The sequence below is a fragment of the Neolamprologus brichardi genome, chromosome 5 (assembly GCF_056152115.1).
Source record: "Neolamprologus brichardi isolate AB-2024 chromosome 5, ASM5615211v1, whole genome shotgun sequence".
Lineage (NCBI taxonomy): Eukaryota > Metazoa > Chordata > Actinopteri > Cichliformes > Cichlidae > Neolamprologus > Neolamprologus brichardi.
The window spans coordinates 19,565,184-19,579,447 of NC_142108.1; the positions used below are offsets into that span (position 1 = coordinate 19,565,184).

A 14,264-nucleotide genomic window follows, 5' to 3' on the forward strand; every position below is an offset into this window, starting at 1 on the left:
TATATATATATATGTGGACCATCAGTACCAATAATCGATTCAAGGTTTTAAGGGTAGTGATGGATGATGAATGGATGATGCGAGAAGGAAATGAATGTAGAAAGATCAGGTCTTATGTCATCTAAGCCTACTTTGAGCTCCAGATGGTATCTTGAAAATGGAGAGAAGGGAGAGTAGTCTGATTGAAAGAGGGAGGATGGACAAGATGCAGCGAGGGCTTAGATAATGAACGGATGTGGTGACGGGTATGAATAAGATGGAATTTGTGAGGCAAGTGAGACAAAGAGTTTGGTAGTCACTAACTAGGTAGCTAAGAAATTTGCCTGACAGGTGATTACATGTGGAACTTTAGTTAACGTCTTTACTACATTTACTCAACCAAATCCATTGCAGGTTGTTTTTTCTGTATGACATTCCTGAGCTAGTTATTTTTTCTGGTATGGATTAATTGGATTCTTATATTCTAGTTTGTCTAGTATGTATTTCTTACATGAACTGGGTCCACTTAGGATTTTTTACGAGTGTATTTGTGCATCAGATGACTGCTTAGTATGACTAAATTAAATATCAAAACCGCTCATGCCACCAAAATAGCTTTGATCTGTCAGGTCATGAAACGGGACCTCTGGGGGTGTCCTGTGGTATCTGACACTGTGAAGTTGGTGGGGGATCCTTTGGGTCCCATGGATTGTGGGGTGGGACTTTTGCAGATAAGGTTTGTTTCATGCCATCTCACAAATGCACTATAGCTCACATGGGTAAAATAATGCTCGAGGGCAGGGATCAGCCCTGAACCATCTCAATCTAACCCCCAGTGTCCTAAGAGAAAAGCAAAACAAATGGCAGTGAAATCAGAGTGTAATCATTGATGAACGAATCTTGAGGTGAATGACTGCACTGGGTCCACACAGCTATTTAATTTTAATTCAGTGCTGTTTTTTTTTAATTTTTAAATCAGTGACCTATGCAGTAGTACATATCATACAACTGGCAAGATGTAGGCTAATTTAAAATGTATATAACAACTTTTTCATTTGGATTTTTTAAGCCTGTGCGGCCCCCTGGAAAAAAAAATCTTCCCTACCTACTATCAGTTAGGGATTCATGGAATGTTGAGGCAGGGTCAAGTAGCAGCTATGTCATTGTGTCTTTGCTAGGGTGTGTATACTCACTCTGCAAGAGCATTTTGGCTGCTGGTGCAATCAAAGTAGCATTGATATATATGCTCACCAACAAGATTTTTCAGCAGAAAATTGCATTGCATCGCTGCATATGTTGAAAAAGTAATCATTACCTCAGTAGCTACAATTTTTGTGAGTGTTTTTTCCCCAGTTGCTTTCTTATTTTGAATCATGAAGTTTGACCTTAAGTCCAATAACTGAGGCTTCCAGTTCTTTAGATGTTGTAATGGGTTCTTTGTGACCTCCTGGATGAGTCGTTGGTGCACTCATGGAGTAATTTTGACAGATCGGCCACTCATGGGAAGGTTCACCTCTGTTCTACGTTTTCTTAATTTGTGGATAATGGCCCTCACCGTGGTTGACTGGGAAAAAAACCTTGGAAATGGATTTGTAACCCAGAATGATAGATGTGAGTGGCTTTATCATCTATTCTTGGGTTGCTTTTGAGACCTTTTAGCTTGCTATTTAATTACTTGATGTGTTGATTCTGCAGGTCTGGCAGTAATCAGGCCTGGGTGTAGCTCCTGAAATCGACTCAGTTTTTAGAAGAAAAAAAATGTGGTCACTCACTTACTTAATTCATGATTTCACAAAGGGGATTTAGGGAAGTAGCTGGGTAATATTTTTTTCATGTAGGGCCACAGGGTTTGGATATCTTCTTTCACAGTTAATAAATGAAATAATCATTAAAATAAAGTGCATTTTATCAACAAGTGTGGAAAATATACGAAAAACTAAGAAATCGGGAAGGGAGCAAATTACCGCCCCCCCCCCACAGTACTGTACTGAAATCATGATTACCACTTCCTACTTTAGAAGCGAAGTTGGGCCCCTGTTTACTCGATCTTTAACTTAGGCTCCTTTGCTGAGAACATAAGCAAACACTGTGCTCTCTTAAACTGTAAATTGTGCTCGAATTAAATACGCGTGTACAAAATTAGACGTGCTAAACGTCGCTGCAAGGGGGCTGATGATAATTGTAGCATCTCCAGTTATAGAACTCCAATCGAAGGTTCTCTCTCCCTCTCTGCTGCAACGTGGGGTTTCCCAGCGCTGACTGCAGGGTTACCGCGCCCATCTCATTGCTCGGTGGCCGGACAAGAGTGTTACTACGGAAAGGGCAGATGTTAAGCTCGGCAAAAGGGAGACAGTAGGCTGTCTTGTTGGGTGAGCTTTAGTGAATTTAAAGATTGGCTTTTTATCTGCCTGGGCAGTGCCTTCATTAAAGGGCTTTAGTGGGTGTGATTCCCCCCTCTCCGTCCCCTCCCCTCTCCGGTTGGTTGACTGAGGTTGTCAAGCTCCCCCAGCCGTAGCCTGCGTTCGGGAAGGGCTACTCCTCGGAAAACTACGCTAGCTGGCTTAAGCTAGTTAGTAAGCTAGCGTTGTGGTGTTCGTTGATGCGTGGATCGGAGATACACACCGTCCCGTGTTCCAGTCAATGCCCAAACTCAAAAACAGGCGCAAATTGAATCAGGTAAGGCAAAATGAAACGACCAGCACACTGCTTTTAGAGCTGTAATTGTAACTGTTCTACCTTTAGCTAATGAATTGTGGCGGAATTGAACTGCCCGGGGGTGGGGTAGCAGTAGCCTAGCCTTCTAGTTAGCAGGGGTTAGCTAGCATTAAGTTGGCTATTTTGCCATAAGAGTGTTTGCATCGGTGGATCCCGGTGTAGAGTATTAGCTGCAAATTAAATGACAGAACTTAACTAGTATCCAAGCATCTGGGCAACGTTAGCTACAATTAATGTCGGCGGAAGCTTCTGGCTGGCGTTTGAGTAATAATGTTGGCCCAGCGGAGGTGCTTCTTTATATAAAATGCATTGATAACCATATGATATAAGAGACAACTGCAGTAATCATGCTTAAATTTGAAGCTTCACTAATTGCACTGACTTACATTATAATCGAAAAGGTATATTTAAAGATTTTGTCAGTTGATGATGACATACTGGGTTGGGCTGGAACAATAAACGTCCCGTAATAACAGCAAACAGTGTTTTTCTTGTGATTAAAAAGAGTGGGTTATAGCATCACTTGTTAACTCTGCGCACGCTTCTGTGGATTAAATTGCAACACTTATTTAACGTAAATGCCATTGCCGCGTTTACACCCTGTTTTTACCAGCCGAGCAAATAAGTTAGCATATCGGTGCCTGTCTGCAACAAAACGGCCGCGTCGATGCAACGCCTTAACTCGTGTTGGGAACATTACTTATCAACAGCCAGCTACCTTGCAGGTTTCATGGATTTAGTTTCTTTTTTCTTTCTGTATTCGCTTATTTTCTGAAAGGTCATTTGCTTTATGAAAAACACCCAGCCCCCCTTCCCTCCCCCCCTTTTTTCTTCTTGCATTTGTCGCTTGCTGGAGTAAAACAGGCCATCGCCGCCCGACCTTGCAGTTTTACAGTCTTCCCCCTCCCTCCGTCTGCTGCAAGATTAAAAGGACCAAATAAATTTACGTGGTAATCAAATTAACTTGGAAGTACTGCGTTTAACAAGATTGTTAGTATGTAAGTAAGTGGATCTCCGAAGGCCAATCCACAAGCCAGTTTTCTGGTTTACCCACTGTTGCTTAAAAGCTAACTACATAGCACCCTGTATAATTGCGGAAGAGCGGCGGAGTCTTCCCTGAAGTGACTGTGGTTACGTTATTTTGCATTTGATAATTCTGGCTATTTGGTTCGCGTGTTATGAAATTTTGCGAGTGTTGCGTTACATTGACTCTGCTTATTTCCAGGCATTTTTAACCCTTGTGTGTAACTGTTCTTAATAAGGTGACTTTAATTTTTTGAATATTAGCTCTGCCCTGCCTGCCGGCCTACTCTGTCGAGCTTGCTAGCAAGCTAACTAGCGGACAGCAGTCTGCAAGATGGCGTTTAGCTGCATCTTCTGTGGAAGTCATATTATCTTTACACTGTGCAGCACTCAGTATTTTTGCCACCATATTGTGCAGAATTGCGTGTAATTTCCTCCTGAAATGTGTTTGCAGCCTCTGCAGAGTAACCTACTAAACAAATTCAAACCAAAAGCGGGGTTAAAACAGCTATCCGGCAGCCATTCAAATGCAACGCAAAGTCCAATGCAAATGATATCATTGTGACTGTTGTAGGCAAATCACAGTACTGCACACAATGTCTGTGTCAACTATCAGTACAACTCATACACTGTTGGTTAAAGCTTTGCACACAAACACGTTAGTTCATGCTGTTGATTTATACTAGTACATTTTGTTTCTGTCACAAAAGTAGTTGTTGTTAAAACTACCAATAGTGTTTTGAAATTGTATGTTACTGGATTCCTTCAGAAAGGAGTCCTACTTGTATCTGGTCACAACTGCATGAGAGGATCTGTAATATGGTTGCGATGTCATTGGAAGCTGAAAATCCTGGCAATTTCTCAAAATAAGTGCCTGGATTAGTTGTGTGTAAAAGAATTAAGATTAATCTCATCCTTTTATGATTGGAAAAACATATTTCTAATGCCTGGACAGGCTTTGCCAGCTGTTTACATTAGTGGACATGGATAGGATTAGAGACTCATTGACTGAGGATTTTAGCTTTTAGGATTATGGAGTTGCTCAGTGATACTGCTGGTTATGGCTTTTTCTGTGATCCAGCTTTAGACCTGTGAAACATTGCATTATTATTATTATTTAACAGTACAGATAAGCCGGTATGTTCTTGAGAACAAATGTTTGTTTATCTAGTTGAACATACACATTTAACTGAAAATGTAGACGACACCTAAAATAGCAGACACAATCTGCCGTTAAGGGACTTGAAAACTAGTGAGCTGCAACTTCAGGCTGTTTGCCACTGCTCATTGTTTATCATGCAGTCAGCTGACCCTGATCAGGCGCTTGGAAAGGAGAAGTGATGAGGGAGAGGAACTCCTTAACTGTAAGCATCCACAGAGGTCAACAAGATTGAATTTTTATTTTATTTTTTAAATTTCTGAATGTAGAATATTTAAAACTCAGATTTATAACAGGACTCCAGGCTATTCCACATTAATATTTGCCACTGGAATTTATTTTTATTTTTTGGGGAATTTGGCATTTAAAAAAGAACAAAAAAGATTTAGGTGTCTTATTTCATCTGACTCAAGTTTGAATTTAAAACATTGAGCATTGAGTAGCACTTTAAAACTAACAGCTTTTCATAGTTGTGATCGATACTCATCAGTTTAACTTAAAATAATTTAATTTAAATTCATTGGAAAAGTTCAAATTCAGGCAGAGTTACTTATCTAACCTCCTTTTTCTGTAGTTGTTTCCAACTCTGTGTACTAAATAAAAACTCTTATGTTTTATTTTTGAGTTCATGGGATTAATTATACGTAAAGTTAAGACAGGAAACTACATTGGTGTAGTAAATATTTCTAACTTCAATTATTAGTTCTTTTATTTTTCTCAGATTGAGAGAAGTTGGGAATATAGTTTTAAAATTATGTTTTAAGAGGTTTTCAAGGTGAGAATGGCATCCTGCTGTCACTGGATGATGCTTAATCATGATTACGTTCCATGACACATTTATTATAAGATTAATGAGGATAAGAGGATAACTTGAGTTAGAAAGGCCAACCAGTCAGACAACTTAAACGATAGTGTAGATAAGGTTGAGAAGACTTTCAGTCTTGTCCTGCAACTTCCAGTAACATAGGTGAGCTGACAGAAAAACACAAGGTAAGGTAACTGGTAGGGCAGTGCTAGTTAACTTGATCCTTAGTAACTTTACAATCATATTTAAATCTGTATTACATTTTGTTTTTAATTTCTGGGTTAATTAGGTTTGGTAATGTTATTTATTTTTCACTTTTAAGTTGTTACATGTGTAACAAGTAAAAATTCTGAGTTTAACTTTGTGACTGTCGTCTTCAGTATAAGTATAATAGAAGGAAGTTACAATTCTTTAGAAAGAATTTGGCTTCCAAGCGTTCACATATCCTAACAATACAATAACTCCTGAATCTGTAGAAAATTATGGCTGATCTTACATTTGGTCAAAACTGAGAGTGTTTTCTCCATTTTAGGTTGGTAACTTATTTACTCTTTGCAGTTCAATACAGAAGTATCTGTTTCCCATTTTAAATGCAAAGAGATGTCCCGTGTGCAGCTTCAGGTTAGTTTTGTAAAGTAGTTTTGCTCACTGCTCTTTCATAATTCATTAGATGGATCTTACCACAAGGTTATTTGTCTTGCAGGATAACTGGAGTCAGTATAAGAACATTTGTCCAACTAATAATCCTCCTACTGACCTTATTATTAAATTCAATACTATATTCATAAATCCATTCCTACCTGTTGATTGCAGCCATCTTTTAGGTGTTTCATTCTTCTACCTTAGGAAAACCTTACTTTTCGTTACTCTAAGTATGCTGACGTGGACGTTACTGAAATGGACAGTTAACAAATGTCCCAACCATAACAGAAATTAAAATGGTAGATGAATCTGTCATGCTAAATGCATATATAGATAGATCTATCTATCTCATCAGTAAAATTAATATGTATATATTTTATTAGCTGAACTTTGAGTGTGCCTCGAGGCTCTGTATTAATATAAGTGGCTTATTGATCACTGAAATTCTGAGTATCCCAGGGATTGAGGTCAACAGGATAATGACTGCTTTTCGGATCACTGGAAAGTCATGCGTTAACAAGATTTGTCTGGCAATATGAATTGTGTGTCAGGATTTAGCTGGTGACATTGAGGTTGGAAAGTAAGGTTGAAGCATGAACTGCACATCAGATATATTGTAGGTAAGCATTTATTTATTTATTTATTTTTATTTTTTTTGTTTTGATCGAATTGATGGCAATCTCAGTGAAAATCTTTATCCACTGCAGGTCTGTGAGCTGTGTTCAGACCCATTTTGCGTTTGTCTTCATTACAGCTTTGATTTTAAAATGGTTTGCTTGAAAGATTAAAGTGCCTCATATTTCCTTTGTTTTTGTTGCTTTTTTTAGAGCAACAAGTGCCTGTGGTAGCTGGAGTAAGGTAATTGAAAAAGCAGAATAAGATGAGTGAACTGGACCAGTTACGCCAAGAGGCAGAGCAGCTCAAGAATCAGATCAGAGTGAGTAACAAAGTATCACTTCACCACATAAAAGCATACAGATGTTTATTCTGAAAAATCTGACAGCCCTTCCAGTCGAGACTGGTGTGAGATGGAAAATGTCTGACCAAAGTGTTGACCCCCCCCTTTTTTTTGTTTATCTCCTCAGGATGCCAGGAAAGCATGTGCAGATGCCACACTATCACAGGTAACATTTAACTTTTCATAGTGTTTGGGTTGAAAAGCATTTGATGGGAAATTAACCTTATAGCACTTAATGTTTTACAGATCACAGCTAACATTGACCCCGTTGGGCGAATCCAGATGCGTACAAGACGAACGCTGCGGGGCCATTTGGCTAAAATATATGCCATGCATTGGGGAACAGATTCTAGGTAAAACCTAACGGCCAGAATATGATTTGTGGAGCATAGTGAACTTTGTGTCTTTCAGCAGTTTCTGCATATTTTTCTAGTTGTTTTTAACTCTGGATAAAAATAGATGCGTGACAACCTCTGGATACTGTGTTAGTGATGTTCATGTTACTGTTCTTTTCTTTTTTGTAGGCTCTTGGTCAGTGCCTCTCAAGATGGCAAACTTATTATTTGGGATAGCTATACCACAAATAAGGTAATTTTCTTCATTATTATTTTATAATGAGGATTAATGGAACAATGGGCAAATCTTGTGTTTAATCTAGTTGACAGGTAATAACAACACAGCCTTACAAAGCGCAAAAAAAAAAAGTGCGGTCATCTTCATGCTGATGTTTTAAAATGTTTACATAGATTGGATACTAAAAGCGATCTTGAAATTAATAAAACTATATACATTTAGTTTACCTTTTAAGTTGTTCCTTTTGTACTATGTTGTACTTCTTTATGGGATAAAACAATTTTTTTTGAACCTATGAGGATATGTTGAATTGAAAAGAGGGAAAACTTATATTTAAAAGTGTTGCAGATCAGCTGAGCAAAAGGCATTTGTGCCCTTTCCCCTGAGGCTGATGTGTCTGGTGTGCAGTTGTTGATATCGGAGGAATGAGTACACTGTTTTAATGCCTAAAAGGTAATCTGGCTTCTCCACCAAAGACAGAAGTTTCTTCGGGATCCTTAAAAAGCTTTCTGACTTGTTTGGGATACTGAAGAACCTTTTGGGGTAATATAATTTAACGTGATACGGTGGACAATGATCCAGCTGGTAATAAAAAGATTAAAGGGTAATTCTTCAAACATTAAAGGGTAGCTTGAGGTTTGATTTGTTTATGGGATACTTTAATGCAAGGCTGGTTATTTCATCCTCTGTTTAATTAAGCTGTTGCATTATGGTGTCCCTAAGCATTATTGACTGATATCATGTTTCCATTGAAATGGAAAAATTACGGCCGTGATTTTTACAGGATGCTGTCTAATATCTCAACAGTGCAGCCTCTTCTGAGTTGTAGCTTGGGTCACAAGAACTTACTTTGTGATCTGGCAGTACCTCAAAATAGCTTATTTTTATAGTTTATACTTGAAAAGAATTTGGCAGGTTTTTTTGTTTAGAAACATCTTTTGTTCAGTTTAAATTTCAGGCCTTGGCTTGTCCTCGAAGAAACCATTGGAAACTTGTCAGCAAGCCACCAGAGCGTTCTTTGCTGTAAGCTTTGGTTCACTGCTGCAGTCAGGTTGTTGCGCTCTGGAAATTTTTTTTCTTTCTTTTCTCTTAAAGGAACCTTGTGTTTGGCTTCTGTCTAACTACTCTACTATAAAGACCTTTTTGATGACTTGCTGACATGATTGTCTTCCTTGCAGGACTTTCTAAACTGTTTAATCCAATAATTTTGACATAGGTCAACTCTACTGAAGCCCTACACACAAATTTTAAGGACACATTATATCCAGCAGGACACAGCTGACTACAGCGTTGAGTGCTATAGCAAAGGGTCTGAATACTTGTTGCTTGAAACTTTGAAGTGTAAAAAGTGAAGGAGTTGCAGTACTTTCTAAATTGTATAAATAAGTATTGACATTTATTTTATGCTTTATAAAGGCAAACTGACATTGTTGTGCGTTATTGTTTAAATGCCAAATTTAGTTATTGTAACATTGCTCTCCAAAAAGTATGTAATCCTATTTTAAAGATTTCGTTTCTTTGACAAAATGGAACTTAAGTACCTGTGCATGTGTGTTTGTTACTCTATAGGTTCATGCCATTCCACTTCGATCTTCCTGGGTCATGACTTGCGCATATGCGCCTTCAGGAAACTATGTGGCCTGTGGTGGCTTAGATAACATCTGTTCCATCTACAACCTGAAAACACGTGAGGGGAATGTACGTGTGAGCCGTGAGCTCGCTGGACATACAGGTAAATGGTTGTAAATGTCTTCTCAAATAGCAAAGTATCAGTTAAAAACATGCTTCTTTTGCCATATTGTCTATGTTAACTTATAGTTGGATTCAACAAAACAGTGGCATGATAAGGTGTATGTTGCTTTAAAAATTTGTGTTAGCCTTTTTTTTTTTTTTTTTAATTTTCAATGAATTTTAAATAACTGATCTATTTACTGCTAATTGCTGATCAGCCATAACTGCAAGTAGGGGTTAAATGTGCACTGCTAGTTCTACATTTGTCTTTCACTTGTGTATTAATGACTTCTATTGACTCTCAATATTAGGATACCTGTCCTGTTGTCGCTTTCTTGATGACAACCAGATTGTTACAAGCTCTGGAGATACCACTTGGTGAGTGAAAAGATGACATTGAGTTCCGTTAATGAGTGGTTAACGTGCTAGACAACAGGCAAACTGATTCTAAATCCTTTATTTCACAGTGCACTTTGGGACATTGAGACTGGCCAGCAGACAACCACATTTGCTGGACACACCGGTGATGTCATGAGCCTGTCACTCGCCCCTGACTCAAGGTTATTTGTCTCTGGTGCTTGTGATGCCTCTGCTAAACTCTGGGATGTTCGAGAGGGCATGTGCAGACAGACATTTACTGGCCATGAGTCTGACATTAATGCCATCTGTGTAAGTTCCATACACATGTAAATACAAGTGTTTTGCTTGCTAAATTTGTTTCCTGTTTGTTATTTCAATCAATAATTGGACAATAATTATTTCTGTTTTTGGAACTTTCAGTTTTTCCCTAATGGAAATGCCTTTGCCACGGGCTCTGATGATGCCACCTGCAGGCTGTTCGATCTGCGTGCTGATCAGGAATTAATGATCTATTCTCATGACAATATCATATGTGGCATCACCTCTGTGGCATTCTCAAAGAGTGGCCGCCTTCTTCTGGCAGGATATGATGACTTTAACTGCAATGTGTGGGACACACTAAAAGCTGATCGTGCTGGTTAGTATTGCTGTTGGTAAATCCCAAGACCACTTTGTAACATCCAAATTGATGTCACCTGTATTTCCTTAGTGCGCTACTGTTAACTAAATGACAATTATGATTGCTTATAGGTGTGTTGGCTGGACATGACAACCGCGTTAGCTGCCTGGGAGTTACTGATGATGGCATGGCAGTTGCAACAGGATCCTGGGACAGTTTTCTGAAGATCTGGAATTGAAGCCTGAAGGTTCTTTTACTGTTTGATTGTTATTTTTTGTTTGTTTGTTTTTTGCATTTTTTGTTTGGTTTTTTTGTTATTTTTTGTTATTATTATTATTTTTTTTACATTTGTATCCAAATAAATGCCAATTTCCCTCCAAAATCCAGTTACCTTTACGCTTGTTCCACACTTGGTTGTTGTTTGTAATGGGACACAATCAGTGCTTGATCTTTGTCCATCAAGTTTTAAGGTCTTAACCTGGCAGAACATTAAAAAAAAGGCTAAACAGTAGGTCAGATTAGATTATTCAAATCTTAAATTTAACCTTTCTTTGTTTCTCAGATGTTCATTTAACTCCAAAGTTGACTGGAAGACCATTACAACTTGAGAATGTTCACAGCATCTTCTTCAACACTGTTTAAACTGACTTGGACACCACAAAAACGAAGGGAAACCAATGCCTTTCCTACATAAAGAAGAGCACAATTGTTTATCACATAGTTAAGAAAGGATCTCCTGTGGTATCAAATCCAAAACTTGTGCATTCCTTCTTGGACCATTTTATGTTACCTTGAAAGAGAAAACAACACTATCATCCCATGCAAATGTGTGCGTCTTGAAAGCAAATGTTGGAGTGTAATTGTACAAATTATTTAACTTTTTTCCTTCTTTTTTTTTTTTTCTCTTTCTTTTTTTTTTTTTTTAAGATTTCTATTCTGATGGTTTGTTGTTCTTGATGGCTTTTTTTTTTTTTTTTGGTCATATTTCTTTAGTGGTTTTAGATATGTTTGAATTACAGCTTGTCTTTCTAATCCAGGTGAATCATATAAGACAGATGAGAAAAACATGCAGAAGTAAAAAGCTTGGATCATATTACACGAGCAGCTTTCAAAATGTCCATGATGTATTTATATACTAGCTGTTTTTGTTTCATCACAGCCTTTTGCACATGAAGCTTTGCCTCTCAACTAATACTGTGTTAACTAACCAAGCACATGCTATAAGTTATGAATGCTCATTCCAGTACAGAAAGAGTTATTACCAGTAAATTATCCAGTTAAGCCCCTTAATTCTTGTACATGCCTTTGACTTTTGGTGGGAAGGGTTTGGTTTAGGGTGCTGAGGTAACTGAGGCATGGCTCGATTTTACTATATGAAAGGGGATTTGTGTTTCGTATCCACTTTGAGTGAAACACCTCACCTGACTTAATAGACACTTCCTTTGCTTGGGACTGCAGTTGCAACTCTGTGAATGAAATGTACAAAATCAATGTCTGAAAATAATGGTCTGTTTTAAGTTAAGACATTTAATTTTGTCTGCCATGAGTTAATTTAGATGTGCATGCTGTAGACTTGCTTTCAATGGTGCAAAATTCCTAGATTTTTCTTTTGTTTCCAAAAAGGAGAGTAACCTGTTGATTGAACTTAATAGAGGCCAATTTATTTTTGGCTCAAACTCTGCATACATACATCATGTACTAATACTGGTAACGCTATGCACCAGAGTGAGCAAGAATGGAAACAGACTTATTATTGACTGCATACTTAATGTAAATTATGCTTACCAGTTCTATTGATGCCAATTTTGTAATAATTATAACAATCATTGTGAGAAATCTATCCTTGAAAAGTCCTCTCTTCTTCAAATCTTCACACACACAATGGAACAGAAATGTCCTCACACACTGTCCATACTAAAACTTTTTGTACATCCCCCCCCCCCTCCATTGGTCTTAAATTGAAAATCAGAACATCTGAATGACAACATTTTCACTGTATACAGAAGCACTTTTGTTAAAGTTGTGACATATTTTCACTTTTTTTCTTTTTCTTTTTTTTTTTCCTTTCTGCGATGATGTACAATAAATGTGATGTATTCGTGTATGGCCACAAGTGAAAATGCAATTCAACTGAGGTGGATTTCCTTTTCTCTTTCCATTAATATTATAGAGCTCTGCACCCTTATGTACCTATTCACTTTTTGTATTTCATTTCGGTCTGTTGGTGTTCCACGGTGAGCTGGATGCAAGATAGATACTGTACTAAATTGTACTGTTATTGATTGGAAAATGTAATAAAAAGCTGTTTGAGATCTTGCTTTGTTGTGTATTTGTGAGGGTTCTGTCAGAATCTTCTGATGTGCCATTTAAACAATTCACTGCTTTGTGCAGCTTTGAGTTTTTGGAGGGAGCCTTAAAAAAAACTAACTTGTATGCAGTAACTGTATTGTGTTCACTAAAGAGAGACCGGATTTGTTTTTCTGACCTATGCAGAAGGAATTGTGATGCATGTGGATGTAGAATTTTTTTTTTTTTGAGTTTTTTAAAAATTGTGTAACAGTGCTTGTATTATTACTCTTTATTGTCAGATTTCAGCAACATAATTTTATATGGTACTTTTTTTTTCCTTCCAAGGATTTCAAAGTCATTTTCATATGACTTGAAGTGAAATTTTTCACTTGCACCCTGGTTAAAAACCAAGAAGATGGCCCTGCTTCTGCTGGTGTAGATGTCTGTGCTGGTGGGGCTTTCACCGTCCTCACCAGAGTACCACCATGCCTCAGGTTCATGAGAAAGAATTGGTGTCCCTTCGTAAGTAGGTAGCAAGTGCTATGGCTCCAGGTAAAGTTCTCAATGAGATACACCAAGGTACCTGAAAGTGGAGGCCACTCCCACAGATGAAGTGCAGAGGAGGAGGGGAGTTACCTTTCCTGCCGAAACCAATGATCATCATCTTTATTATCCCTGCACCAGCTTCCCTTGCTTTACCTCTTGTCTGTAGTCAGTCAATGTTGATCCCCAAACTTCTAAAATTGGTTTGTAAAACTGCTTTATGCACATGAAGCTATAAAGTTTCACTGTTCAATTGAACAACATCCTATTAGGGGGACAAGTCATGCAAAAAGACCAATTATCTGAAAATGATTTAATATTGAAAAAGCCAGTCTCTTCATCATAACTGGATTCTTTTAAGTTCACCCCAAACCGACGCAATAATGCATTTTACATTAACATGGACATGACAGCTATGCTTTAGACACGCTCCAGCCTTTTGAAATTTGAAAGGCGGGGACGCATTTACCTACAATTTAAAAATGTAGGTAAATACTTGTGATCCTAACTTCTTATTAGCTGTCTGGCTTTCAAAGTTTGTATAGCTCATTCAAACCGCCATCTTCCAATCTCCAGCCAACAAACGGAAGCTGTTGTTGTAAATGACACACACTAGGCCGTATCTACTAGGTTTACGTGGGGGTGGGGGGGGGGGGGGGGGGGGGACAAAATTCACAATTAACTGTTAAGTTTAATTGTTTATACTGCATTTAATCAGTATAAACCAGTAAAGTACAACATAAAATATTAGCCTTAGAATGCATTACGTACGTACTTACTTACAACTGCTACTTACTTTTACTGACACAGACAGGAAACGGCCCCCCGCCTGCCCGGGTGAAATGAAACCTTCCAGTTTAATGACGTA

At 38.0% G+C, this 14,264-nt stretch overlaps 1 protein-coding gene across 5 annotated transcripts; it reads left to right on the forward strand.

The window, feature by feature from the left end:
* The first annotated feature begins 2,235 nt into the window (after positions 1–2,235).
* Positions 2,236–12,874, forward strand: gnb1b (guanine nucleotide binding protein (G protein), beta polypeptide 1b). Of its 5 annotated transcripts, XM_035904565.2 has the most exons (12): positions 5,755–5,866; positions 6,214–6,943; positions 7,151–7,260; positions 7,409–7,447; positions 7,528–7,634; positions 7,806–7,869; positions 9,424–9,586; positions 9,897–9,963; positions 10,053–10,254; positions 10,366–10,582; positions 10,696–10,811; positions 11,127–12,874. In XM_035904565.2, exons 3-11 carry the CDS (start codon positions 7,204–7,206, stop codon positions 10,800–10,802), a joined length of 1,023 nt encoding a protein of 340 aa, XP_035760458.1. In that variant the 5' UTR covers positions 5,755–5,866; positions 6,214–6,943; positions 7,151–7,203; the 3' UTR covers positions 10,803–10,811; positions 11,127–12,874. The 5 variants fall into 5 exon arrangements, with proteins under 5 accessions (XP_006783224.1, XP_087696958.1, XP_035760458.1 ...); XM_006783161.2 differs by lacking the exons at positions 5,755–5,866; positions 6,214–6,943 and adding an exon at positions 2,236–2,655; XM_087840832.1 differs by having other exon boundaries at positions 5,754–6,943.
* The last annotated feature ends 1,390 nt before the right edge of the window (positions 12,875–14,264 follow it).

Bases quoted from the DNA above. Each gene is read 5' to 3' on its own strand.
- gnb1b (XM_006783161.2), top strand. From the start codon at position 7,204: ATGAGTGAACTGGACCAGTTACGCCAAGAGGCAGAGCAGCTCAAGAAT. The intron at 7,635-7,805 runs GTAAAACCTAAC...TCTTTTTTGTAG, and splicing joins CATTGGGGAACAGATTCTAG to GCTCTTGGTCAGTGCCTCTC. The intron at 10,583-10,695 runs GTTAGTATTGCT...GATTGCTTATAG, and splicing joins ACTAAAAGCTGATCGTGCTG to GTGTGTTGGCTGGACATGAC.